At 46.8% G+C, this 26882-nt stretch overlaps 1 protein-coding gene across 1 annotated transcript in view; it reads right to left on the minus strand.

Moving 5' to 3' along the window:
* EHBP1 (EH domain binding protein 1) overlaps nucleotides 1-26882 on the minus strand; it is a 237690-nt gene that overhangs the window by 135824 nt on the left and 74984 nt on the right. Inside the window, exons 6-7 of the mRNA XM_014964420.1 lie at nucleotides 10572-10753; nucleotides 7437-7576 (exon numbers count right to left, since the gene is read on the minus strand). Coding sequence (XP_014819906.1) covers nucleotides 7437-7576; nucleotides 10572-10753 — 322 coding nt within the window. The remainder of the gene's footprint in view (nucleotides 1-7436; nucleotides 7577-10571; nucleotides 10754-26882) is intronic.

Consider the following 26882-nt stretch of genomic DNA (forward strand, 5'->3'; position numbering starts at 1 on the left):
CCTACAGAAAACTAATTCATACACCTGCATTTTATATATTTTATTTATTTATACACACACACACACACACACTGACTATTTAATGTTTACAACCAGTCACCATTACATTCTGACCTGTGGCAAGCTGAAGTCACCTACTAGTTCTGAATGCTCCAGTCAGTAATTGTGCCATGGGGATGCAAAGGGAAGGCACGGATTGGAGGAGTTTGCCACTGGAAATGCCCTGCACTTAACACCTCTCTAAAATCCTATCTCACCTTCTGTCCACAAGGTGAACTACCATGAATTAATGATTTTTTAAAAATATTAAACTTCATGCTTAATTCTAATCAAGTTGTTGATGCCTCCATAATTCCGGAAGGAAGGCAAGAAACAAAAACCAATGAGGTCTTAGTGGCTTTCTGCTTCCCCAAGGGCAGAAATTCCTCTCTGCTCCCCCTCCAAAGCAGCCCCATCCACCCCATCCGTTAAACGGAGTGTCCTTGTTAAGGGAGCATCTCTGAAGGCCCCCAGGCATGGGGTTCCTGGGGAGAGGGGACCAGCTCCCTCCTCCTCCCAGCTGGCAAATGGGCCAGAGGAACCTGTGCAGGAGACATGATCCCGCTGTTGAAGATCATTGTCCCTCCGACAGGTTTCTTCCATCTCCTGCTGTTTCCTAATGCAATAGCTGATGTCTTCTGGTGTCACCAGTGAAGTTAAAGCCATATATCATAGAATCATAGAATTGTCTAGGTTGGAAGGGACCTTTAAGATCATCTCGTCCAACCATCAACCTACCTCTCATAAAAAAAAAAACAAAAGAAAACCATACAAAAGAACCCCCCCATTACTAAACTATGGAGATGCCTTCACTGCACATTTCTCATGCCAATCATCCTTGGATTCCACTTAAACTTCAATTCCTTGACACACATGGGAAGTCACTTCTCTGGAACACTTGTAGTTCGCTGCTGTGGGGCACTTGACTTTTTCTCATAGGGCTCTTGTTTGGGGAAGCAAACGCTTGTCACCGCCCCCCCTACAGTAATCTTCATCCTACTGACCGGTTATGGGGAGCACCATCTCAGAGTGAGGTGACAAATGAGTAGTAACAAGGCTGTCCCAACTCACGGTGGTGACCGCAGCCACCCAGAGCACACAAACCCCCCCAACAAGGGGGGACCCGTGCTTTTCCATGGGGCACTGCCTTCCCCAGCTGACACCCTGACACAACTCTGCCTTCCGTGCCTTCACAGCCAGCATGAAGAACCCAAAGCCAAAAGCAGAGTCCAGAACGTGACAATATTTCAGGCATATGGTTAAAAAACCCTTCTTTTCCAAACTGGCCACTTTGCGAAGATACACCAATTTGTGAATTACCAGCACAGGTTGGGGGTGACCTGCTGGAGAGCAGCTCTGAGGAGAAAGACCTGGGAGTTCTGGTGGACAACAGGATGCCCATGAGCCAGCAATGGGCCCTGGTGACCAAGAAGGCCAATGGCATCCTGGGGGGCATCAGGAAGAGGGTGACCAGCAGGTTGAGGGAGGTCATCCTGCCCCTCTGCTCTGCCCTGGGGAGGCCCCATCTGGAGCACTGGGTCCAGTTCTGGGCTCCCCAGTTCCAGAAGGACAGGGAACTGTTGGAGAACGTACAGCAGAGGGCTACAAAGATGATGAGGGGACTGGAGCATCTCCCTTATGAGGAGAGGCTGAGGGACTTGGGTCTTTTTAGTCTGGAGAGGAGAAGGCTGAGGGGGGATCTGATCAATGCTTATAAATACTTAAAGGGAGGGTGTCAGGAGGCTGGGGCTGGTCTTTTTCCAGTGGTGCCCAGGGACAGGACAAGAGGAAATGGGCACAAACTTGAACATAGGAAGTTCTACCTAAACATGAGGATGAACTTTGTTCCTGCGAGGGTGGCAGAGCCCTGGAATAGGTCCACCAGGGAGGTGGTGGAGTCTCCTTCTCTGGAGACATTCAAACCCACCTGGACACGTTCCTGTGCAACCTGCTCTGGGTGGACCTGCTCTGGCAGGGGATTGGACTAGATGATCTCCAGAGGTCCCTTCCAACCCCATGTGATTCTGTGACTCTGTGATTCTGAGTGAAATGATCGATTCTGCCAATATCTACTGGACAGAAGCTGTGCTGGCAATGACAAAGCCACAGCAGTGGTTCCTCTTAACCACACCTCCAAACTGTTCCTCACCTTAACACAAAAACCCAGATGGGATCACCTTTATACCTGTCTCCACAGGGTTAACTTCACCCTCCCCACTACCAACAAACAAGACAAGATAACACCAAATCTGCCCCCAAACTCTTCACCTCCTCGGTATAAATATCATAGATACACCTCCAAGATCTGAACACCACACTAGTATCTTCTGGGAATTTTTAAGACTCGAGACACACAATGGAAAACACTTTGCTGTACTCAAATAAAAGAGAGCTGACCTTATAAAACACCAGTACAAACAAATTACTAGTTGAAGACAGGCTGAGATGCTGACATGATTTACAATTTATTATGCCAACACGTGAAAAAAAAAAAAAAGCAAAACAAAACAAAACAATTACAATTCAGTTTTTATTGTCAGAAATTAACAAATTAAGTTCAGGGCTTTAAAAAGAGGGAATTCTTTGATGTGGTCTGAATCACCTGGTCCCATCTGCCAACCCAAACACCTGTGCGCACTACAATGTTTCTCATTACAATATTAAATGGTTTATGTCATATTTTGGAGTGTGGAAGCGGTAGGTTGGAGATTTATGTCCTTTATTATCTTTTATAAATCTCATTATCTACAAAGGTATATTACCTTGTTCTACAAGTATGTCATATAAATCACCGGGGTGGTTTTTTTTTCATTCTTCTCTCTTGCTCTTTTTTTTTTTTTCCTTTTTCTTTTTAAAGCAGCTTGCTGCTACTGAACAGAGAAGATTAAAGGTCCCAGAAGTTCACACGGGAGGTACGGTTGTGCAAGTGGCAAGTAGGGGTTACACACACATGCCCTCCAGAAGCCTGCTCTTGAAATATACTGGGATTCAGACTCCTGCAACGGGGAGCACATGGGCCCATTGCTGAGTCCATGTGGAACCCCAGGACACTCACCCTGCATCAGGCTCCAGGTACCAATTAAAACATTAAGAGAAGCAAGGCATTTATTGCTGCCCCAGGTCTGTGAGGTGGGAGCCACACTTCTTCAAGCACAGGGGAGACTTTGTCTTCAGCTGCAGCCTAAGGGCAGGATGGTTCTGGGAGGTTTCAGATCATCTGTATTAACAGTGTAGGGCAAAATATTTGAAACATATTTCATGGCTACAAACATCATTTTCAAGTCCACATAAAGCAGAACAGTCAGGTGGAGACAGAGCTTTTACACATGAATAATTTAAACGAGAAATATTAGGAAGGACGGGCAAAAGTCTGAGATGGAGGGAGATCTATATTGCTTTTTTTAAAAAATGAAAGTGGTGCTTTCGATGGAGAAAATCTTTCAGTCTGATCTTAAGGTCAGTTGTATGGCACCCCTTGGCACGGTGACCGCACCAAATTCCACAGAGTTTTCGAGGTAGGTCAGTATCAGACCCTTTATTTTGGAGCTGAAAAATCATAGAATGATAGAATCATGGAATCACATGGGGTTGGAAGGGACCTCTGGAGATCATCTAGTCCAACCCCCCCACCGGAGTGGGTCTACCTAGAGCAGGTTGCACAGGAATGTGTCCAGGTGGGTTTGAATGTCTCCAGAGAAGGAGACTCCACCACCTCCCTGGGCAGCCTCTGCCAGGGCTCTGCCACCCTCACAGCAAAGAAGTTCCTCCTCATGTTTAGGTGAAACTTCTTGTGTTCAAGTTTGTGCCCATTTCCTCTTGTCCTGTCCCTGGGCACCACTGAAAAAAGACCAGCCCCATCCTCTTGACACCCTCCCTTTCAGTATTAATAAGCATTGATCAGATCCCCCCTCAGCCTTCTCTTCTCCAGACTAAAAAGACCCAAGTCCCTCAGCCTCTCTTCATAAGAGAGATGCTCCAGGCCCTTCATCATCTTTGTGGCCCTTTGCTGTAAGAAACTGAGGCACAGAGCCTTACCCCAAGCTCGTCACCACCTCAAGGCAGACAAGCAGCCTTTCCTAACTCTCCTGCACCACCTAGAGCCCCGTGCAGCAGGTCTCCCTCCTTCTCCTCGCAGTGGGTAGATTTGTTCATCTATAAAACTGCAACTTTGGGCCCCATAAACAAATAAAAAAAAAAAAACTAACTCTTGTGCACTACAAAAAGGGACTACAAAGAAGGACATTGTCCTTCTGGACAACGTTTCGGTCACCAGGTCATCCAGTGTTTGTTTCCATGAGAAGGTTTTGAGTTGAAAGAAAGATAATAATCCCTTCCCTTTTCATAGAATCATAGAATCATAGAATTGCCCAGGCCGGAAGGGACCTCCAAAGGTCATCTAGTCCGACCTCCCCACAGTCAGCAGAGACAGCCCCAACTAGACCAGGTTGCCCAGGGCCTCATCAAGCCTCACCTTGAATATCTCCAGGGAAGGGGCCTCAACCACCTCCCTGGGCAACCTGTTCCAGTGCTCCACCACCCTCATAGTAAAGAACCCTCTCCTGATCTCCAGTCTAAATCTGTTCCCCTCCAGCTTGAAGCCATTTACTGCTTGCCCTTTTCCATTTTCGAAGCTGGCTCACCAACGTTAAGCGTGTCCCACCTCCCTGGGGTGCAGGCAGCACCCCCATTCCGCAGGTGGGGAAGCGGGCGCAGTGAGGCGCAGTGATTTCCCAGGGGTAGGGGGGGGACACACACTGTGAGTCAGCACAGGCGATCCAGCCCGCTCGGCTGCCAACACCCCGGCACAGCGAGGGGTGAGAAAACCTCAGGAGCCAGCAAGCTCTCAAAAGTCACCTTATGTAACTCCTGCAATTAACTTGATGAGACTCTGTGAATGAGACTATTTATCGAAAGAGAGAGAGTCCTTCACTGCATCAGTTTTGTTCCGTTTCCTTCTTTCTATATTTCTTCCTATTTTTTTACAATTATTCCAACCTATTTTTCGTAGAATCATCTAGGTTGGAAGGGACCTTCAAGATCATCTAGTCCAACCATCAACCCAACTCTGACAAAAAAAGCCCATCACTAAACCATGTCCCCTAACACTATGTCAACCCATCTTTTGAACACCTCCAGGGATGGTGCCTCAACCCCTTCCCTGGGCAGCCCATTCCAAGGCTTGATAACCCTTTCAGTGAAGAAATTGTTCCTAATATCCAACCTCCGGGAAGAGCTTAGGGCCCCTTCCAGTCCCCAAAGGGCCTCCAGGAAAGCTGGGGAAGGACTCTGGATCAGGGAGGGGAGCCCTAGGAAGAGGGGGAAGGGTTTGACCCTGCAAGAGGGGAGATGGAGCTGAGATGTGGGGAAGAACTTGTTTGGTGTGAGGGTGGTGAGAGCCTGGCCCAGGTTGCCCTGAGAAGCTGTGGCTGCCCCATCCCTGGAGGGGTTCAAGGGCAGGTTGGAGGGGGCTTGGAGCAACCTGGTCTGGTTCCACCCCCAGGGCAGGGTGGTGGAACTGGATGGTCTTTAAGTTTCCTTCCCACCCTAACCATTCTGTGATTCTATGATTATAATGTTTGCTTAGAACAGATAATTTTTGGCCTTTACAACAGATCCAAAAGCTGAAATGCCTCTAAAAGAACTCAAGCTCAGACCTTGTGTTGCACATCAGGCAGTTCACCCTTCCTCAGCTACGTCCAGGGGCATTCACCACAAAGCCAAAGGACAGCAGACAGACTAGTTTAACCTACATCAGCTTTTTGCTTGTTCAGGAATTGTTTGTTGGCTTGTTCAGGTGCGGAACGCTGCCAAAATCAATGAAGTTGAGGAGCAAGACCTGCTGCTTTTCAACTACTGTCCTCCTGCCCCTGGGTGTTCCACAGCAGTCCTCAGTGCACGCGGGGTACCCGTTGCAGGAGGTTTTCAAGATGCTACTGGACAGGGTGCTGGATAATCTCATCCAGTCTCCCTTTCCCACAAAAGCTTGGACCACCTCATCTTTCCAGGTCCCTACTGTGACCCTGTGGAGTATCTAGGCATATCTTAATAAAACACTTCTGCACACTACTAGATACACTAAATACTAGATATGGGCTTTATGTAGCCTCTCCTTTATGTGTCCTTCTCTTCTGACTATCAGATGGCCAGGTTCTGTTTGGTGTTCTGACATGCACCTGAGTTATTCTGGTTACACTGGGAAAGGAGAGGAAGCCCTCGCAGAATGATTTCAGTGTGACCAGACAGGTATTTCTCCACTCCCTGGCCAAGAATACATTATCTCTGCCTCTGATATTTCATTCGGGACTTTTCCATCTGGTCTGTGCCAGACACATAGAGTATAAGTAGAGATTTGGTCAGGGTAAAAAACGGTTAACTGCATATGGGGAGCATGGAAAAATCATATTTGCATCCTTTCACAATGCTAAATGTAATGAAGGAACAACTGCTTCAGGCTGAGACTTTGGATTGCAAGGAAAGCTCAAGAAGAAGAGACATAACCATGTTTCGTAACATTGAACCAACGTTCCTCAGGATTTTCAAGAACAGATCTGTCAATTCACTTCTCTGCCCGGGATGCTCTTCTCCACCTTAGTGAAGGATCCCATTATTTCGACAGACATTTTTAGAGAGCACTGGCAGGCATGAGGGCTGGCACCAGAAGTTCATTTGTCTTCTCCTGATTCTATTACACCCAGAGTTCCTACAGAGATCGTCTGGAGCAGCACCACGCAACGATCTCCACCAACAACTTAACACCATCGCATCCTGAGCCCACATGCATCCATCAGTTCAGCTATCCTGGCCACACTATGCCTCTTCACCAGAAAGCAATTCAACTGAGGTTACACCATCTCACTTCAAACAACCTGACCTCCAAATTCTGTTAGAAGTCCTTTAACAGTCTCCCGATTTCATTTCCACAATACCCACCAAAACCAAAAGGCAGAATTCCCATGTCATTGAGCAGATCCTCAGCACCCACCCATGGCACAACCCATCAAGCATTTATTCTCACCAACTATCTTCATTATTTCACTTCAGCTCATCCTCTTGCCTTCTCGCTCACCCACCTTTTCCCTCCATCATTCCCTTTCCCTCCATCATTTTACTCCTCTCCTCACACTGGTTCTTTTGCCTCCTTAAAATGCTAAATCCCTACTTAGCACATTCTCTCCTAAAACCAGGAAACGCACACACACGCACAAATCAACACTCTTAAATTCACAAATAGTAAACTTTGTTGAGCTATGGATTGGTCCCTCTTCAATCAAACTACCCAAATTTTGTTTTATTTTGGATTTTTTAAAAATTAAACACAAATGTAGCATAAGGATAAAATCCATGGAACACAGCTTGCAATTAACAAATTGTTATACCATCCCTGTGGCAAAACCAACCTGTAATTTTCGCAGCCTTTTCCTCTTGATTCACTCTGTTTTCTTCATCTTCTTCGTTGTCTTCCTCAAAATCATCTAGATTTCCAATATCAGCTTGTTTCATACTCATCAAACTAGCCAGGCTTTGCATGTCTTCATCCCTAAACAAAAAATTCCAAACTAGGCATTAAAATGCAGTCTTGTTAATACCAACACCACATCTGACACTACTGCAGGATTAAAAATCTTTTAAGTGCATTTATGATTTCTTTTCTTCAGGGAGGTCTCTGATCTCAGATCTGATCTTAAATATAGGGAGAGAACAAAATGAACACACTCCTGTATATTAATTTCTAAGGGGAAAGTTTTCTACTGACAGAATTCTAAAGGGTGAAACCAGTCTTGCCATGCATTAAGAGTCAATTTAACATTTGTTTCTCAAAATTTTGAACCAGTCAAGAAACGCTACTAAAACATTATCTGGTCTCCTTTGGCTGACATGAAAATGCTTGGTCAGAACCACTGCCCGAATGCTGCACTTATCACCCCACTCATTCATCACTGCTGCTGCTTTCACAGAAATTAAAATCCCTTTTCTAAATATCTGAATTCATTAAGAGATAAAAAAACACTGCATGTCAGTGGCCAATGTCAATTCTTGTTTGACTTTATCTAGTCTGTATATATCTTTGACATAACTGTACCTTCCATGTCAAATATATGTTTTCATCAAACATGACAGCAGGCAAAGGTTCTGAGAAATGGATGTTCTACATTTGTTTCATAAATAAACCAAGACTTTGAAGTACACGATGTCATTCTGGTGGTGACCTCCTCTCTCTTAAAACTGTTTTAACAGGCTTGTTGCGATTAATCACTTTTTTTTTTTTTTTATCTCCTTACAGTAAGAGAGGCTGAGGATTGCCTGGTCAGGGAGCACCTCTGCTGAGAACAGTCTGGGGATGTTGGCGGAGAACGAGTCCAAGGATGTCCAAGGATGTGGAGAGCGAGTCCACACCGTGCCCTGGTGTGGCTAAAGCAGACACACAGCATCCTGAGATGCATTCAAACAAGACCACAACCAGTAGACAGACTGAGGGAAGTCATGACCCTCATTTTCTTGGAGGTTGTTGGACCACATGTAGGGTACTTCACCCAGTGCTGGGTCTCACAGGACCAGAGAAGTGCTGCTAAACCAGAGCACGGTCAGCTGAGGGCCACTGGGGTGGTTGGGGGCTGGAGCACTTGCTCTATGAAGAGAGGCTGAGGCAAATGGACTTGTTGAGCCTGGAGAAGAGGTGGTCAAACTGGCAGCAAGGACCTTTGGAAGGACCTAACAGCAGATTGCAGGCACCTACGAGGATGTTGCTGAGAAGACAGTGGTGCAAGACAGTGACAGAGAGCGAACATAGACTGAAACCAGAGAGGTTCTGACCTGATGTGAGAACAAAGTTGGAAGAGTCATCAACAGCAGCAGGACGGGCTGTCCAGAGGGATGTGTACTCTCCATTCCTGTGGGGTTTTGAGTCCCAGTGGGATAAAGCCCAGAGCAAACTGGTCTGATCCCACAGCTGCCTGCTTTAAGCCTGAGGTTGGACCATCTACTTCTACAGGTCCCTTCCAACCTGAATTACTCTATCTTCTTTGAGGTTGATCATGATAAAACAAGATGCACAGATTTGGTGCCTAACAATGCCAAGAAAACTACACAAGTTATTTTAAAGGTGCCACTTATAGGAATAAAAATGACATACCAATCACACCTCAAATCTGCACAGAAACACAGAGGTGCTTAAAGTATGGGATTAAATTCAATGATTTAACATGTTGTTAAAATCAGAAGTTGTTTGGGGCAATCGTTTGCCACCTTGTGTGTTCAACATAATCAGCACTTCAGAGCCCACAGTTACACAGGACAACTACATACTGCTATAATATGAAAAGTATTAATAAATACAAAATAAGTCATTATCAAGAAGTCAGAAAGATGAAGCTGGTGAGGGGTCTGGAGCACAAGTCTCCTGAGGAGCGGCTGAGGGAGCTGGGGGTGTTCAGCCTGGAGAAAAGGATGCTGAGGGGAGACCTCGCTCTCTCCAACTCCCTGAAAGGAGGGTGTAGCCAGGGGGGGTCGGTCTCTTCTCCCAAGGAACAGGCGATGGGACAAGAGGAAATGGCCTCAAGTTGCCCCAGGGGAGGTTTAGGATGGATATTAGGAAAAATTTCTTCTTCACTGCAAGGGTTGTCAAGCCTTGGAACAGGCTGCCCACGGAAGTTACCACCCCTGGAGGTATTTAAAAGACAGATAGATGTGGTGCTGAGGGACATGGGTTAGTGGTGGATTTGGCAGTGTTGGGCTTGGTGATCTTAAAGGTCTTTTCCCACCCAAATGGCTCTATGAGTCTCACATTCCCATATTCTAGAGACAGAAAGGAAAAGCAATACAGGATGGGTGACAAACAATGCATCCTCCAGCCACATGAAGATGTCAACACCTGACATCTTGAATCTGACAGGGGAGGTTACAGAAGCTCCAAAAATATCCAGTATATTGAGCTCTCCAAAGGCTGGTGACATAAGGGACTGACCCAGGCGAGTGAGGAGTGGGAGCACGATCAGTGCCCAAGCAAACACTTCACAGCATCTTCTCGTGTTCAACCCAAAACCTCACTTCTGTCTCCAGAAGAGAACTTCTCTCTCCTCCCTCACTGGCCTTGTCCTTCTTTCATTCTTTGGGAAACAGGCAACACAGAAATAAGTTCTCCTTCCCACATTTCCCTTGCCGTTGGCTAAGGGCATTGTTGGGTGAACACACACACACACACACACAAAAATGTACACTCCTGCTGATTTCAAACCTGTAGGTATCACTGAGCTGCTGTTATTTAAAATATCTGTAATGGTGGAGGACAAGCTGTTCGACTCTGAAGAACACAAGACTAAAAGCAGAGTGAGAAACAACTCGTACTCAGCTAAGGAACTACGCATGGCAGGAGTGAGAGGTAGGCTGAAGGATGCTCTCAAATTCTGCCATTCCATACAGAAAGAGCTCTTTTCCCAAAGATTTCTTTGGATTTTCCAAAGAATTCTTTGGAAAGCAACCCAAAGCAGGCTATCTGGTCAAAAAACCCCAACCAAACAAAGCACAAAACGACTTACGTGGCTTTTCCTTCCCTCAGGAAAATACAAGATAACGAGAACTGTAGTGTGGCAGACACCACTTTCTTGGACAAAGGCTTGAATTTTAACTTGACGTCAGTCTGGGTGGGCATGGGGCTGGCGTATTGCTTCATGTTGATGCTGCTGGTGGCAAGGGCTTTTCTGCGTCCAGAAGGAGATTCCTGAAAGCAAGAGAAAACCCAAACTGAGGTAAATGGTGCTGTTGCACTAAATGTGTGTGCGCGTGGAACGAAAAATACACTTATTAAATCTGCATCATTCTTTTTTTCAGGTACACAGACAGCAGGCACGGCCATGGTTCTTCCTAGAGACAGAAACCCGTTTCTCACACTAGGTCTGGTGCCTCTTTGAACGTTTGCTTAGTCCAGTGGAGGGAAAAAGGAAAGGTTATTTGTTGTGATTAGTGGTCTTCCCTAGGAGACCCCACGTTCAGGTTTTTAAGGGCTTGAGCCTGTAGTAGCATCCATGGCACACATCCATATGAGCAAGTGGGAATGTATCTCCCTTCCTTCTGCTGGCAAACTGGGCTACTCCTGTCCAACCGTGGGTAGTCCTGGACGAGGACATCCATCACGGGTTTCAGTTATGCATCTGTTCCTTTAGGTAATGGCACGAGGCCATCGCATTAGTATTTTGAATTGCTCTCTGTGTTCAACCCTCAAATATCATGCCTGAGTACTTTTCAAAGCAACTACATTTCTCGTCAGTGCTTACATGGACTATCAAGAGTGACAGGTTTCTGAAATTAAAGTTGAGAATGCGCCAAAAAAGGTCGATAAAAATTTTGCAAGGAAGAAAAAAAGCAGGCAAGATAAGAGAAAGATAAAAGTCTAAGTTGTATTTCGACATAAAGGCGTTGCTCACCGTTTAAGGATTCAGACAAAATAATCTCAAATGCATCTAAGAATCTACTCTCTTGTTCCATCCAATATTAGCATCAGCAGCAAAGGAACAATGTAAGAAAGCTCCAGGAACAAAAATAAAACAAAAAAATCCCTGCTGTTAACTCTTTTGAAAAAATGTCCTCACAATAAGACTACATTTGACTGCAGTTGACAATTTGTGGGGAATAAAGAAGACTAATTCAATCAAAACATTCAAGCATCCTTTTTCAAAGCACTTGACATTTCCGCCCAGCAGAATAAGTCAGAATGTAATATGTCATCCCCAAAGAATACCTTGCTTAAAGAAAACCTGGCCTTATCTGTCAGATTATGCACAGCAATATTATACGGAACTATTAGTGCATGTAGATACCTTATGAATGAATTTCAAAAATGCATCAAACACTCGAGGAGGATTTAGGGCCTCTCAGAAGAAATACTTAAGGATATGCAAATACCCTCCACTGAATCACGTTGAGCAGATGCGACTTTGGCAAACAATAGGAGAGCTCCTTCCCCAGCCACCTCCGGCAATCACGGGGCGAGATTAAGGTCCCAGGTTCTGACAATGTGTGAAATGGAAAGTACCGATGGGGGAGTTTCAACCAGGACACAGAGAGGAACAACAATCATCTGTCGCCGTACCCGACCGTTGGAATAACCGAACATTACGACTCGTTAGAGCCAAGGCAAGATTTGATGGGGCGCCGGAGACACGGAGCTTCTGGTCTGTGTTTTCTCCAGGTAACCAACCACAAGCAGTCTGCCTCTGAATCACAACCTGTTTCTCAGCCAAATTTTCAATATTCATTCATGTAAAAGCAGTGGGCAGGGTGAATAGGAAGAAAGGTTGCTTAAGCCTCTTTCAGTAACTTATTTCTAAGTATCTTTAGAGAAAACTGGCATATATCATGTGGTGTGCAAATACTTATGCAACGGGCATGGTAACAACTGCTTATCAGAGCATGGTTTGGGTTGGAAGGGACCTTAAAGATCATACGGTCCCACCCCCTGCCCTGGGCAGGGACACCTCCCACCAGACCAGGTTGCTCCAAGCCCCCTCCAACCTGCCCTTGAACCCCTCCAGGGATGGGGCAGCCACAGCTTCTCGGGACAACCTGGGCCAGGCTCTCACCACCCTCACACCAAACAAGTCCTTCCCCACATCTCAGCTCCATCTCCCCTCTTGCAGGGTCAAACCCTTCCCCTTCATCCTAGGGCTCCCCTCCCTGATCCAGAGTCCCTCCCCATCTCTCCTGGAGCCCCTTGAGGGACTGGAAGGGGCTCCAAGGTCTCCCCGGAGCCTTCTCTTCTCCAGGCTGAACCCCCCAACTCTCTCAGCCCCCCCTCCCAGCAGAGGGGCTCCAGCCCTCCCAGCATCTCCGCCGCCTCCTCTGGCCCCGCTCCAACAGCTCCATGTCCTTCTGCTGGTGGTGGCCCCAGAGCTGGAGGCAGCACTGGGGGGGTGTCTCCCCAGAGCGGAGCAGAGGGGCAGAATCCCCCCCTGGCCCTGTTGGCCACGGGGCTGGGGATGCAGCCCAGGATGGGGTTGGTTTCTGGGCTGCCAGGGCACGTTGCCGGCTCGTGTTGAGGTTTTCATCCACCAACACCCCCAAGACCTTCTCCTCAGGGCTGCTCTCCATCCAGAGATGATCCATTCGTGACTCTGAGTGGTGTCAGACATCCCAAAAGTCACTCTATAGGAAGTGCCACCTGAACATCAAGCCGTGCCTCATGTGCAGGATCTGCACGGCCACATTCCAAGAAGAACATGAAGCGATGCTATGAACCACCAAGCTTCTCTAGCCATCATTCCCACCTTTCTCCCCTAAAGCAGACCTTTCACAGCAAATGGGACTAAGCCGCTCTGCCAAAGGAACAGACAATCTGTACCACCCCCGTGAAACAAACAGCCTATTTTCGGGGGGAAGATGGTGATGGCAGATGACAGACCCGTGCTATCAAACAGTGCCCAGCTCTCTGCTCAATCAAACGAGGAAAAAGAGTCCCATCTCCATATGAAAGGTTTGAACTCGGACTCTTCATTTAAAAGAGACCCAAAGAAAGCAATAATGCAAATTTCATGCAGCCTTCTTTCCTTAAAAATGTATTTTTAATGACCTTGTGTCCTGTAATTACCAACTGCCTGGTACTCCTTCCTCGGGTTAATATAAGAAGTGAAAATAAGTAAGAAACAGCTTTGTAATTTCTGTTAAAACGTGCTTTACACCTTCAGAGTTACACATAATCAAAACACTGGCCAGGTTTTCACAGAATCACTGAATCCCATGGGGTCGGAAGGGACCTCTGGAGATCACCCAGTCCAACCCCCTGCCAAAGCAGGTCCACCCAGAGCAGGTCCCACAGGAACATGTCCAGGTGGGGTTTGAATGTCTCCAGAGAAAGAGACTCCACCACATCCCTGGGTAGCCTTTGCCAGGGCTCTGCCACCCTCAAAGTGAAAAAGTTCCTCCTCATGTTTAGGTGGAACTTCTTATGTACAAGTTTGTGCCCATTTCCTCTTGTCCTGTCCCTGGGCACCACTGAAAAAAGACCGGCCCCATCCTCCTGACACCCTCCCTTTAAGTATTTATAAGCATTGATCAGATCCCCCCTCAGCCTTCTCTTCTCCAGACTAAAAAGACCCAAGTCCCTCAGCCTCTCCTTGTAAAAGAGATCCTCCAGCCCCTCATCATCTTTGTAGCCCTCTGCTGTCCCCTCTCCAGCAATTCCCTGTCCTTCTGGAACCGGGAAGCACACCTGTACTGAGAAAACAGGGGAAAACATTGCCATTCAGCAGAAACCAGAGCAAAAAGTACAGTGGTTCTCTATTATTTAGCTACTAAATGGTCCCTCTCTTATAGAAATGTATGAAATGACGTGTAAGCGCTGTAGAAACATGATGCAAAGAAAGGACCTAACTGGGGAGGACAAGTTTCCTAATTGGATATTGTCATTTTGTCACAAGAAACGATGAGTTTTGACTGTCTTTCTCCTGGAGAAGGAAGATGTAGGGCGTAATATTTTTAGAGGCTGCCTTTTCACGTTTTATAGAAGCGAATGCTGAAGAGCCCCCAAAGATGGGCAGATGTTAAATCAGAGCCTTCTGCTGCACACTCGGGCACGGAACGACCAGACAAAGCCATTTCTCCAGCTGTAAAAACCCCACGAGAGGAGCAAGTCTTAAGGCTTTCGCTCACCTTTTTTGCTTGGGAATGAAATGGAGAAGGTTTTGAAGGGAAGGTGTCCTCTGGCAGAGTCACTCCTCCTCTTCCCCCCACCCCAAACTCCCCAGCAGAGAGAGGAGAGGGGAGAGTGGCCCCGTTGGGTGCCAGCCCCACCGCCCCAGCCGCAAGTGCCACCTCCCCAAGATGAAAAGATCACTGCTTCACCGGCAGAGCAAGAGGGATCGCTACAGAATTTAATTTGTGAGAGTGTACAGCAATTAAATGCTAAAATAGACAAGCTACAGGGAGCTCTCTCAACTGGAGAGAGTAAATTAGAAACTATGTCAGTTAAAATAATTTAGACAGTCGGATGGGAGATTTGGAGGGGCCGAATGCAGGCGGCACGATCTGCACTGAAAACTTGTTTAAAAGCAAATAATGGTTCAAGGTATCCAAAACATTATTAAGAATTAGGATGCATTTGAATGGAGAATTTAATGTTTAAAAAATTCTGCACACACCAGAAAAGTCTGAGCCCGAGACAGGAGGACTGGGAAGGAAATTAAAAAATATAGAGATGTTGAAACAGCTACACTTGATTTTATATTTTTTAATATTTATGCATTTATTTGTGATGCTGACAAAGTGACCATTGTCCTTGCCAGACTGGGTCAAATTATCATACTGGGTATGGAAACTTGTGTTTCCAAAACACCAACAAGATGGTTTTTAGAGCACATCCAGACTGAGGAGCCGTTATGTTGGCAGCGGAACGCACTGCTTCTTACCCAGCACCAGAGGAGACAACATGGTCAGAGAGCAAAAAGAAAATACAGTATCCTCCTACAGCTCTTACCTTCTCATGGTCTGCTGTTAGGAGAGCACCCCGAGAGGGAATGGTCCCTTCTCACCAAGATCATCCCCGTGGGTGTCGCTCACACAACCTGCTTCATCTCCCCAGGCTCTCCCTCTCAAAATCTCCAAAGATCAACAGCAGACAGGAAGGTTAAGAAGTGAAATGATACCCCATAAATGGAGGCAATTCATGGACACTATGCAAAGTGCCACCAAGAAAATTGGGAGGTCCTCTTTTGCTAAATAAAATACCACTAAGCTGCTTTGACAACTACGGGACAGACAGCAAAATATGTGTGCAACCCAAGTTTTAATTGATCGACTGATCAAATAGACCATGTGTATGAGACAGGGTCCACCTCTGAAGTGGCTTAATGCTTACTAAGGGCAATAGGGAAAAGTTTACAGGTGAGCTGGACAATTTCAATAAGCGGCAGAGAACTACTGAAGCCTGAAATACTCACTGGTAAAGGCGGTGGAGGACGGCTTTACGTGCCCATTTCAAAAGTCTTCCTTTTTTTCTGCTTTGGACTATCTAGTAAGTAGGAGGGACATGATGAGATTGATAATTCATAGAATCATAGAATGGTTTGGGTTGGAAGGGACCTCAAAGATCATCAAGTTCCAACCCCCCTGCCCTGGGCAGGGACACCTCCCACTAGAGCAGGTTGCTCAAGGCCACATCCAGCCTGGCCTTGAACCCCTCCAGGGATGGGGCAGCCACAACTTCCCTGGGCAACCTGTTCCAGTGTCTCACCACCCTCATAGTAAAAAATTTCTTCCTGAGATCTAATCTGAATCTTTTTTCTTCCAATTTAACACCGTTTCCCCTTGTCCTATCATTACACCTCCTGGCAAAGAGTCCCTCTCCAGCTCTTCTGTAGGCACCCTTCAGGTATTGAAAGGCCGCTATAAGGTCTCCCCGGAGCCTTCTCTTCTCCAGGCTGAACAATCCCAGCTCTCTCAGCCTGTCTTCATAGGAGAGGTGCTCCATCCATAATTGATGCTGAGAAGCATTTGCTCTGGCATTTGTAGCCTTTCTCCTCCTTGCTCTTTCAGATCGCTGCTTCTGGAGAGGTTGTGCCAGTCTCTCTAAGGGCAGGTTGAAATCCATTTGTTACCTGTTACCTGTGTTACCTGCCTTCGGTCACCTCTCTCTGTCCTTATGCTCCACACAAGCGTTGGGGTAGCTTTGGAAAGTGGATCAATCTGCCTTTGCTGGGGTGTGTGGAGACACCGCTGGTGTTGCTGGTGAGACACCGCTCAGGAGCCCTTCACTGTCCCCTAATCCACCCTTTCCTGCAACGCCCAGGTCCCAGCACCCTCATATTCCCCATATTCTGCTCCCCTTCCACAGCCATTTGGTCTCTCCTGGTGGGACCACTGCGTGGTATGGACTGTTTGTTCCTTCCCTGGCCCCAAGAGCTGTAGCAGGAGCTACAGAAGAGAGGGCTGAGGAGGGGGGTCTCATCAATGCTTATAAATACTTAAAGGGAGGGTGTCAGGAGGATGGGGCCAGTCTTTTTTCAGTGGTGCCCAGGGACAGGACAAGAGGTAACGGGCATAAACGTGAACATAGGAAGTTCCATCTAAACATGAGGAGAAACTTCTCTTCTCTGAGGGTGGCAGAGCCCTGGCAGAGGCTGCCCAGGGAGGTGGTGGAGTCTCCTTCTCTGGAGACATTCAAACCCCACCTGGACATGTTCCTGTGGGACCTGCTCTGGGTGGACCTGCTCTGGCAGGGGGTTGGACTGGATAATCTCCAGAGGTCCCTTCCAACCCCTGCCATTCTACAATCTCCCCTGGGCTGCCGAGGTACATGGGGCAGCGACCTGTGAGTCTGCACCACAGAAATTGGTAGCCAGCAAAAGTCATTGAGATTCAATAATCTTTTAGCAAAGACTAAACTTCAGACCTGCTTGCAGCTCCCACGCAGAATTTGAATGTTGCCACCAAGGCAGGACACGAGCTCAGGGAGGCAGAAAGACTTGCCATGACCAACTGGATGTTCAGATCCTCCCACCTTTGCTCTCTCAGAGGAGCCCATTTAAGGAAGCCTGGGCTTGAGCTGCTGCTGGCAGGGGAGGAAAGTTTGGCAGACCAGGGCTGGCATTTTGGGAGAAAATAATGGCCTTTCCTTTTCGGTGAGCTGTGTGCTGCTGAGCTGGGTCCTTCCCAGCCCTGGGTCCACCCCCTAGAGGAGCTCCCACGCTCTGCTTCGGCTGGGACACCTCCAAACAGTGTCCCCTGGGGCCGTGGCCATCCGTCTCCCTACTTGTGAAGGGTTCATTGTGTAAGTGTGTAGTATTTCTGCAGAGGTGGCTTCAAAACAAAGAAGAAATACAGATAATTCACCTAACGCTGGACGGGGAGAAACAACAGATGATAAAGGTGGTTCCTAAGTTTTTGGCTGAAAGCGGAGTAAGATACACCTACGACCTAAGACCTTCTCCTTCCAGGGGAAGGACAGCGAAGTCGACCTGATACCCGCGACTCTATTTACTCCTTGGCAACTCCTAACTCCACATTTGTCCAGGTATTGACTAAAGGGACTCGTAGACTGTTTTCTGGGGTTTGTTTTTAAATAATAGGCAATACCTGTTATAAAATCTGGACTGAAGTGCACGCCCCGGCTCTGTTTTGCCCAGCAGAAGTCTCCACTACTATGATTGACTCTATTGCCCACCTGATCCCATGGACGGCGCTACTGAACCTCCACATCGTGACGCCAGAGAGATGCCCAGTTAGTGTTTCCTGGCAGAAGTCAATCTTGAGCAGAAAAATAAACGTTTTTTTTTAAAAAGAGGGTAAACTGGTTACCTATTTATTGTAGGCTTCAGATGTGAAAGACCCTCCCGTTGCTTACATCTTCTTTTCACCTTCCATTCTAAGCTCTAAATCTGCCCAACTCTCCCTTTGTCACTTCAAGACAAAGACCCAGCATCTTTGACATTAAAAAGGTGGGTCTGAAGTAACACCTCAAGGTCAGCAGCGAATGTTTAAGGTGAGGTCAATATAACCTTAGGAACAGTCTTTGAGAAGTCTCCAGCTCCACACATCAGGCCTTGCCTACCTGCAAGCCTTCTCCCAAGGAAAGCAACACTGTGCAGAGAGACACACATGATACAGACCCCAGATTAACCCTGGATTTATTTAAACAGACTCACAAATGTAACCACATGATTCAGCTCCTTTGTCATCTCCAACAAGGAAGCAAGTTTGAGGTAACGCTCATTAAAGAAGAAACAAGGTCAAAAAGATTAACCACTCTAGCGACCTTATATACTTCCTTTCACCTTTCCAGAAAATGGTGTGATTTCAAGAAAATGTCCAGAAAACTTTAAGATGGCATATAACATTGTCTAGACTTGACTATCTAGCATAGATCAAACCTGTTCAAACAGGTTTTGTAAAACCCCAGTGTGTCATCAGCCAGTTGTTCCTACCCAAGGGTAACCTCAACGGACTGAACGCACAATATGAAATGACGCAAAATTTGCAAGACTTATGACCCTGGAAAGCTTTTAACAGCGCCAAGCGAAGATGAAGATACCACAACCCATGTCACGTTGTTTCTGTACGGCAAGTTGGACATTCCCTTGGGAAGCGCAGATGGTCCCTTCCAACCTAGAAGATTCTGAGATTCTGTGAATTGATGTAGGGTCCGTGACACCCCGTGGCTGTGTGCTGAGCGGGGATGCTCACACGGCCACCCTACTCCTTCCCAGAACCACAGCCTTTAGGTCAAATGATCCACCTTATTGGTAATACCTGAGGTTTAGGCTAAAAGGCCACTTCAAAAGAAACACTATGATGTTATTCCAAGTGAGCATCTCAGTCATTATTGGAGCACTAATGTATCTCTTTAGAGATAAAGAACTTTAGGAGAAAGTTCTTTACTGTGAGGGTGGTGGAGCACTGGAACAGGTTGCCCAGGGAGGTGGTTGAGGCCCCATCCCTGGAGATATTCAAGGTGAGGCTTGATGAGGCCCTGGGCAACCTGGTCTAGTTGGGGGTGTCCCTGCTGACTGGGAGGGCTTGGACTAGATGACCTTTGGAGGTCCCTTCCGGTCTGGACAATTCTATGATCCTATCTCCATTATTAAATTCACGATTGTGCTTTTTTTTATTAACTTCTCTCTTGCTCCCAACGTCACTTCAAACATATCCCAACACCAAAATACATAATCCCAAGAGGATCTAACACAGCCAGAAGAGTCCCCCAGACTACAGAGAAGGTATTGGACCTGCTGGTGCTCCTCCTGCATTTCCCAGGAGGACAGGCTGTGGGATCACCCCAGCTCTTACAGCTCCGGGGCGACACCAATCACGGAATCACGGAATTGTCAGAGTTGGAAGGGACCTCTAGAGATCATCTGGTCCAACTCCCCTGCCAAAGCAGGGTTGCCCAGAGCACATCACTCAGGAGCATCCAGGTGGGGCTTGAAGATCTCCAGAGAAGGGGACTCCATGACCTCCCTGGGCAGCCTGTTCCAGGGCTCCATCACCCTCACCATAAAAAAGTTTTTTTTCATATTTGAATGGTACTTTCCATGTTCCAGCTTGAGCCCGTTGCCCTTTGTCCCATCGCTGGAAACCACTGAAAAGAGTCCCTCTCAAACATCCTTCAACTCACCCTTTAGATACTTGTAAACATAAATAAGGTCTCAATCACACAATTCACTCTGGAAGAGTTGGTTCTTGAGCAAAGCCTCCTCGTACAAACACACCGTTCTCTCGGCCGTGCCACTTTATTGCTATTTCTTTTCTCCCGAGCCTGCAGCTCCCCATTGGGAGACAACAACTCAGGGAGACAACTTTAAGATGAGAATCTTCTCCCAGCTGCTATGGAAGAGCAAGGGGTTTGGTGGTGATGGTTCCCACAGGCGGTGTCCCCTCCTATGGAGCAAAGGAAGGGGAAAAACCCAGGGAAACAATGGAGCCAACCAATGCCATGGTGGGACTTAGATCCGAGAAATTCACTTTGCACTTCAAGTGAAATTCACCCAAGGCTGAGAAGCATAAAGAAATTGCAGCCCAATGGGTGATTTTTTTTTTTTTTTAAAAAAAGCTGCAATAGCTCGAAAAGAGGGGCTTGTAATGAAGCTGCCCCCTCAACCATAACCAGGCTGTCAGCAGAACAACACCATGGCAGTGCCCGCACCAGGGAGCAAGGCATTCCACATCCCCTTCCCTATGAGCTGAGTTTGTCCCCGAGATGCGTGGCCGTTCCCCAAAATACTTATGGACATACGGCAAGGGCGTACAAGAACCCATCCATGTCTGCGCCAGCGCAGGTTTGTCTCATATTTTGGCAAACCACTCAAAATGCCCTCGCTGCCCTTATCTCGTTAAATGCTGCTGCTATCAAGAAATAGAAGTCGTCCCAGGCAAACCTCTCCCACCTCCCCATCGCTATTAAGAACGCGCATTACCCCTTCACTTCTCCCTTGCTGCTTCTATGAAAAAGCTCTTGTCAAAACCAGATTTCATTTTTTTTTTCCCTGTGTATGCACAAATTAGTTATGGATGATTAACAAAGCATTCATTCTTTTTATTTGCTTTGGCTGAGACTTGATCTGTGTTACATTCACGGGAGGGAAGCACTTCATTTTATGTTGATTAAATATGAAACACTGTACTGTTGATAAAAAGAGTTGTGTTCAGGGCTGCATATTATACTGACAAAAGATGCATGTTCTTGGGCTAACATTTTCTTAAACAAGTTTTTCCGGATTTTTAATTGCAAAAAAAACTTGATACAACATATTTTTTTTTCCTTCTCACCGAGTGCTGGGCAGCAAGAGCTTTACATCCCAAGGCAATCTGCTGCAGTCTTAACCAGCAACAATTATTGCATATTTAATATAATAAAAAGGCATTTTCAAATTCTGCCCCACAATTCCATTTCTTTAAACATTCCCCTTCAAGGTACATAACTTGCATTATAAAGTTCATCCAAAAAAAAAAAAAAAAGACTGTAAAATGAAATAGGATGGGCAGCGAGTCGTAATTACGGGATTATTCTACTATTACATGGAAAATATAATGAAAATGGTGAAGTCTTACGGAACTTATAGCCCGTTGTAACGAATGGTGTGGGCCTGATGTGGTGTTGCTGACTCCAACTACCCCAGGACAACATGTCCGCCCCAGCTTAGCCCATAAATCCCCCGTGTCCATTAAACACCAGGATATGGAGACACCGAAAAGGATGCACCGCGGCTCAGGAAGGTATTTAAGCGCACGCCTGGCTCCAAGCACATGATCTACTCGTAATTAAATCAAGTTAAAGAAAGCCATGCGATTAAGCACCTTGTTAAATCTGGGAACAAATTATTAGCCCTTATAAACCAGGAGATTCTATCTCTGGGTTTACGGCACACAAACACACACACGGAGTATTATGCCTAATTTTGCAAGAGGGAATTTATTTTTAGTGCAACGACACAGGAGTAAGAGCAGCTCTTACTCAGGTGAGGAGGAGGAGGGCTGGCCACAATGGCTTCTGAGCCACAAAACTCAGGTGGGCAACGCGGGCTCATTCTTCTCTAAACTTCCAACGAAGACCAACGGTATCGCACCTTATAAAACCTCCACTACCACCTCTGTCACAAAAATAAGGCTGTTGTCTTTCCTAAACATCACCAAAACCAAAGCATGAAACTAGGGTTTTCATCTTCCTACCAGGGAGAGAGAATCCAACATAATGCGGGGCAGGAAAGAACCCAAACCAAGGGAAACACAGCCTGGAGAAGAGAAGGCTCCAGGGAGACCTTCGAGTCCCTTCCAGTCCCTCAAGGGGCTCCAGGAGAGATGGGGAGGGACTCTGGATCAGGGAGGGGAGCCCTAGGAGGAGGGGGAAGGGTTTGACCCTGAAAGAGGGGAGATGGAGCTGAGATGTGGGGAAGAACTTGTTTGGTGTGAGGGTGGCGAGAGCCTGGCCCAGGTTGGCCAGAGAAGCTGTGGCTGCCCCATCCCTGGAGGGGTTCAAGGGCAGGTCAGAGGGGGCTTGGAGCAACTTGGTCTGGTGGGGGGTGTCCCTGCCCAGGGCAGGGGGATGGAACTGGGTGGGCTTTAAGGTCCCTTCTAACCTGAACCATTCTGTGATTCTACAAAACTCGAAGGAAGTAGAGTTTAGAAAAGATGGCTAGTGCTCCACACAGAAGAACATGATTTCTTGGGGTTCTCCTGAAATACCACAGCACTGGATGAGAGGACAGCAAGAGAGGAGAAGGTAGAAATCTTGGTTTGACCCAAGCAGGCTACATGATCTCTGAGCAGCAGGTCTCTGCTCACCGTGAAGGGATGTGGTTGTTAGCTGGTAGGCACTGAAAGTGTCCAGGCCCCATCTGGAGGAAAGTCCTTCCAGTGATGACACGCCACAGACAGGGGTACAAGAACAGGCCAGAGAAGGCCATCAGGCCCATCCAGATGGAGCAGCCATGCTGTGGCACAAGGTGTGAGCTCCTGCAGGGCACGAGGAGATGAGGGCTCCCAGAAATGCCCATTTCTCCTCAACTTCCTCACCCAGAGCAGAGGCGCAAGGTCACAACTCCTTCCCCATCAGATGGTGTCTGACTCCTAACTCATCTCCTACTTGTATCCCACTTTTCCAGCCCCACACTCCCACCCGGCACTTTGCTGGCTCTTTTTTCACAACCCAGTTCCTCTGACTAAACCAGCAGAAAACCCATCCAGTGGAAATAAAACCAACCCAAAACAACCCACCATGTCTGTGGTGGGGTCAGGGAGAAGAACGAGCTCTCCAGAGGCCGGGTGAGCACCGGCAATTGGTGTCGGGAAGGAGCCAGAAACCACCTGGGACTGGCTTGGTCATCCCACATTTTTTGGGGAGCATTTTCAGGCTCCCCAGTATTTTCCAGGGATTTAGTCTGCCTGTTCCAGCCTGGGTGTATCCAGCTCCCTGTCCTTAGATAAGGGACGGCTGAAGCGAAACAAAGATTTTATTTTTTCTTAAGGTTCCTCCAAAAGGTGTTTGGGTTTGTGGTTTTGGTTTTTTCCCCCCCCCCCTTAGCTTCAGGTCACACGACAGCACACAAAAGGAAAAAGTGATAAATGCTCACATGTGCTTTCTTGTCTTGATTTCCACTCCTTGGAACGAGGCCAGCCACAGGTAAGGAGTGCACTCTGTTCTCCTCTGCTCCCTCTCCGAAATTACGGATTCCTTCTCCTCTGCGGCCAATTTCCTCCTCCTCCTCCTTCACTCCAAAACAATGTTCCCCTGTTCCTCTCCCCGCTCCTACCCCAGGCTCCAGGAGCCCTCCCCGGGCGTGAGGGCTTTCCGTTTACAGATCCAGGGTGAAACCTTGTCCCCGCTGCTCCTGTCCTAGGAAAATTCCACTCTCTCCCCGTTTTGCCCGTGAACTTGGGCAAAACCCTGGGGGTTGGTGATGCAACATTAGCCTGGCTCAAATACACCCGACACCAACCTGCAGCTGACTCCAAAAATACAGACATATTCCGTAGCACGGAGACTCCCTCCCCTGAGCCTGAAACCTGGAATTGGGCACCAGGAAGTCAAATGCCAAGTACATCGTGTGTTCTTCAGCTTCCTTTTTATCTAGAATATCTACATCAATTATTATTAGACTTCTAATTCTAATTCACAAAAATAAGCGTTACAAAGAAAGCATCAGTTTCAAATAATCAGTTTCTTATACATTCTTTTAGAAGTTGTTATTCTCCACTTTCTGACTACATCGGGAACGTTCCTGGAGTGTCACAGACACAAGGTACTTTCACCAGCTCTAAAGCTCTCCCAGGAACGAATTCACACCTGTACAAAAAGCAAAGACGTGGCTACCGCTTTATTTATTAACATATCATGTTGCCATCTAAAACAAATACAAGAATAAATTAATAAAGACAGGCTATCTCTAAGGAAAATATTTTCTGTACTCATTGGCTGTGAAGTTAACCTAAATTATGGAAGTAAAAGAAATCTCGGTGTTCATTAACTTCTTATTTGATCCATGCAGACTTAAAAATATTCCACAATAAAAGCAAATTAAAAAAAACCCCAAAACCCAAACCCAAAACAAAAAAACCTAAAAGGCCAGCAGACTTAACCCTGTAATTATTGTTCTGTAAAAACACTTACACGACACCTGCATTAATCAGTGATGAGAAAGCAGTGCCTCAGTCCCGGGAGTTAGCAACGGCCCTCCTACGGTATGACAAGGGAGGCTGATGTTTGGGCAAAACCAGAGCAGGAAAAAAAATGAAAGTAAAAAAAGGCATATTGTACATGTGACCTGCAGGACTTGGATTATTACCTCTAAGCTTATTAAGAGTACAAGCTGTCAGTCGGACCACCCCGCTGTCGGGGAGGGAAACGGCGCTCACAGAGCAGGGGCAGGAGCCGTGCGTGCGGGGAGCGAAGCCACGCACCCCGCTCCAGCTCCCGCCAGCCCTAATTGGCTCACAAGAGCCACGGCCACGTCGAGGCATTATCATTATCTAGCTCACATAACTGGAAATTCACGCTCTGTTCTTTAAATTGGCTTAACCGGCAGCATCTGCAGCACTTTAATTAATTACAGCGATTGGCGTACCTTAAAAGTAGATGCAGAGATCTTGAAACGATAAATGCCCCGTGAGTAATAATTGTGAAGCGGCATTAATCCAGACCTATCCCAAACAAAACCAAGGGTACACTCTCGTGCTTGGACTGCCCCGGAAAACAAGCTTCAAGGGAATAATTACCCCCCTCTGCCCGGGTTCTCCAGCAAACACGGCGTGTGCCCCTCGACACCCCGTTTCGCCCGGGAAGGAGGGAGCTCACAACACACACCCTGTGAAAATTCAGTCGGACACCCAACCCCGGGTTTCCTCCGAAAGATAAAATCATAACAGAGACTGATTACTGCTATTTTTTTTGCTACCTTCCTTATAAAGAAATATAGAAGCCAGACACGGCAAGTAAGCTCAAAGTTTTCTTGACAGCCATTAGCTCCGCTTCAGTAAAAAATCCACTGTACACAAACGTGATTTTTTTTTCCCTGATATTTGCAGCTCTAAAACACAGTAGAAATACTTTAAAAAAAAAAAATAAAAATCAGAGACAAGAAGCTTTTGTTCTTCTTGTACATCAATTTGAAACCTTTACTTGGAAGACAATAATTTGACAGTGAAATCCACGTACGCACCCCAGACACATTGAAAAGCTGTTTTATAACGGACTTCTTCCTACTGTTTCCAGCCAGAATGCAAACCAGCACTAGTGAGCTTTGTTGTGACTTGCTTCTGTACCATTTCTGGTTTATAAGACCGATTTTGCCTTTGTTTCATTACCACCATCCTTGCAAAACGGGACAGGAGAACCTCCACCAAGCGTCTCCTCCGCGGTGGGAGTTTAAACAAACAAACTCTTAAACCAGCTCGGTGGGACTGACTTGATCAAATCTGATCCCCAAATCCATACCTCAGGCAGGGGGCAGAAGCCACAGGTTACGACCAAACCAAACTCAAACTCCCCGTTTATCAAACACGAGTTTTACCTTTCAAAGCAGCTCGAAAGAATAGAACGTAACTTTGTGGCTTCTAGGAAACACGTAGTGGTTTTAACTGGGAAAAATACCTTTTTTAAACCAGCCAAACTCCGCCGATGGTGCTGACACAGGGGTTGGGCTGGGTGGTGAGGCTTCAAAAAGTGCTTTTTAAAATGAAACATGCGTTTGTGGACACCAAGGATCTTACTGGTACCTGTAATTTTAAGCTGTGAATACGTGTGCTCAGATGTACTCCCGTAACACGGTTATCTAAGGTGCACGGAAAAGAACCGTGCACACACTCAGTGTGATCACACTCACCTCCTGAGAGTCCACTTTTAAAAATATTACAAATCTAGAAACTATACGTGCTACTAAGGCACCAGCCTCCAAGGGAAAAAAGGCCCCGGAGCAGGAAAAATACAAAATAAAATGATAATTCTTATCTAACACTGATACTTATTCCACCCAGTGACTCGTTTCTGATGGTAAGGGATCACAAAGGCACGCTACGAGTTATACGTTGGCTAAATACCATCACGAAATGCTGGGCTATAAAGGTTGGAAGGATTAACACAAAAGGTCCCACTCCAAGACAAATGTCTCCTTCATAGTTGAGTTCCCACCCGCCCCCACGGCTCCGCCAGCCGCACCGCTCCCCGGCGCAGGGAGGCTTTCCTGTCTCCTGGCCACACTGACATATTTGTAGAGCAGATTTTAATTACCACCACGCCAAAAGAGACCTTTTTTTTTTTTTTTTTTTTTTTGAGCAGCTGTGAATTCTGAGCCGTGAGCTCTGCACAGCAGAAGCTGTTGGGACTAAAAGAACAGTTTGAGGAGAAAGCTGTATATTTTTGTTGTTGTGGTTGT

Source organism: Calidris pugnax, unplaced genomic scaffold, assembly GCF_001431845.1.
Source record: "Calidris pugnax isolate Ruff unplaced genomic scaffold, ASM143184v1 scaffold219, whole genome shotgun sequence".
Classification (NCBI taxonomy): Eukaryota; Metazoa; Chordata; class Aves; order Charadriiformes; family Scolopacidae; genus Calidris; species Calidris pugnax.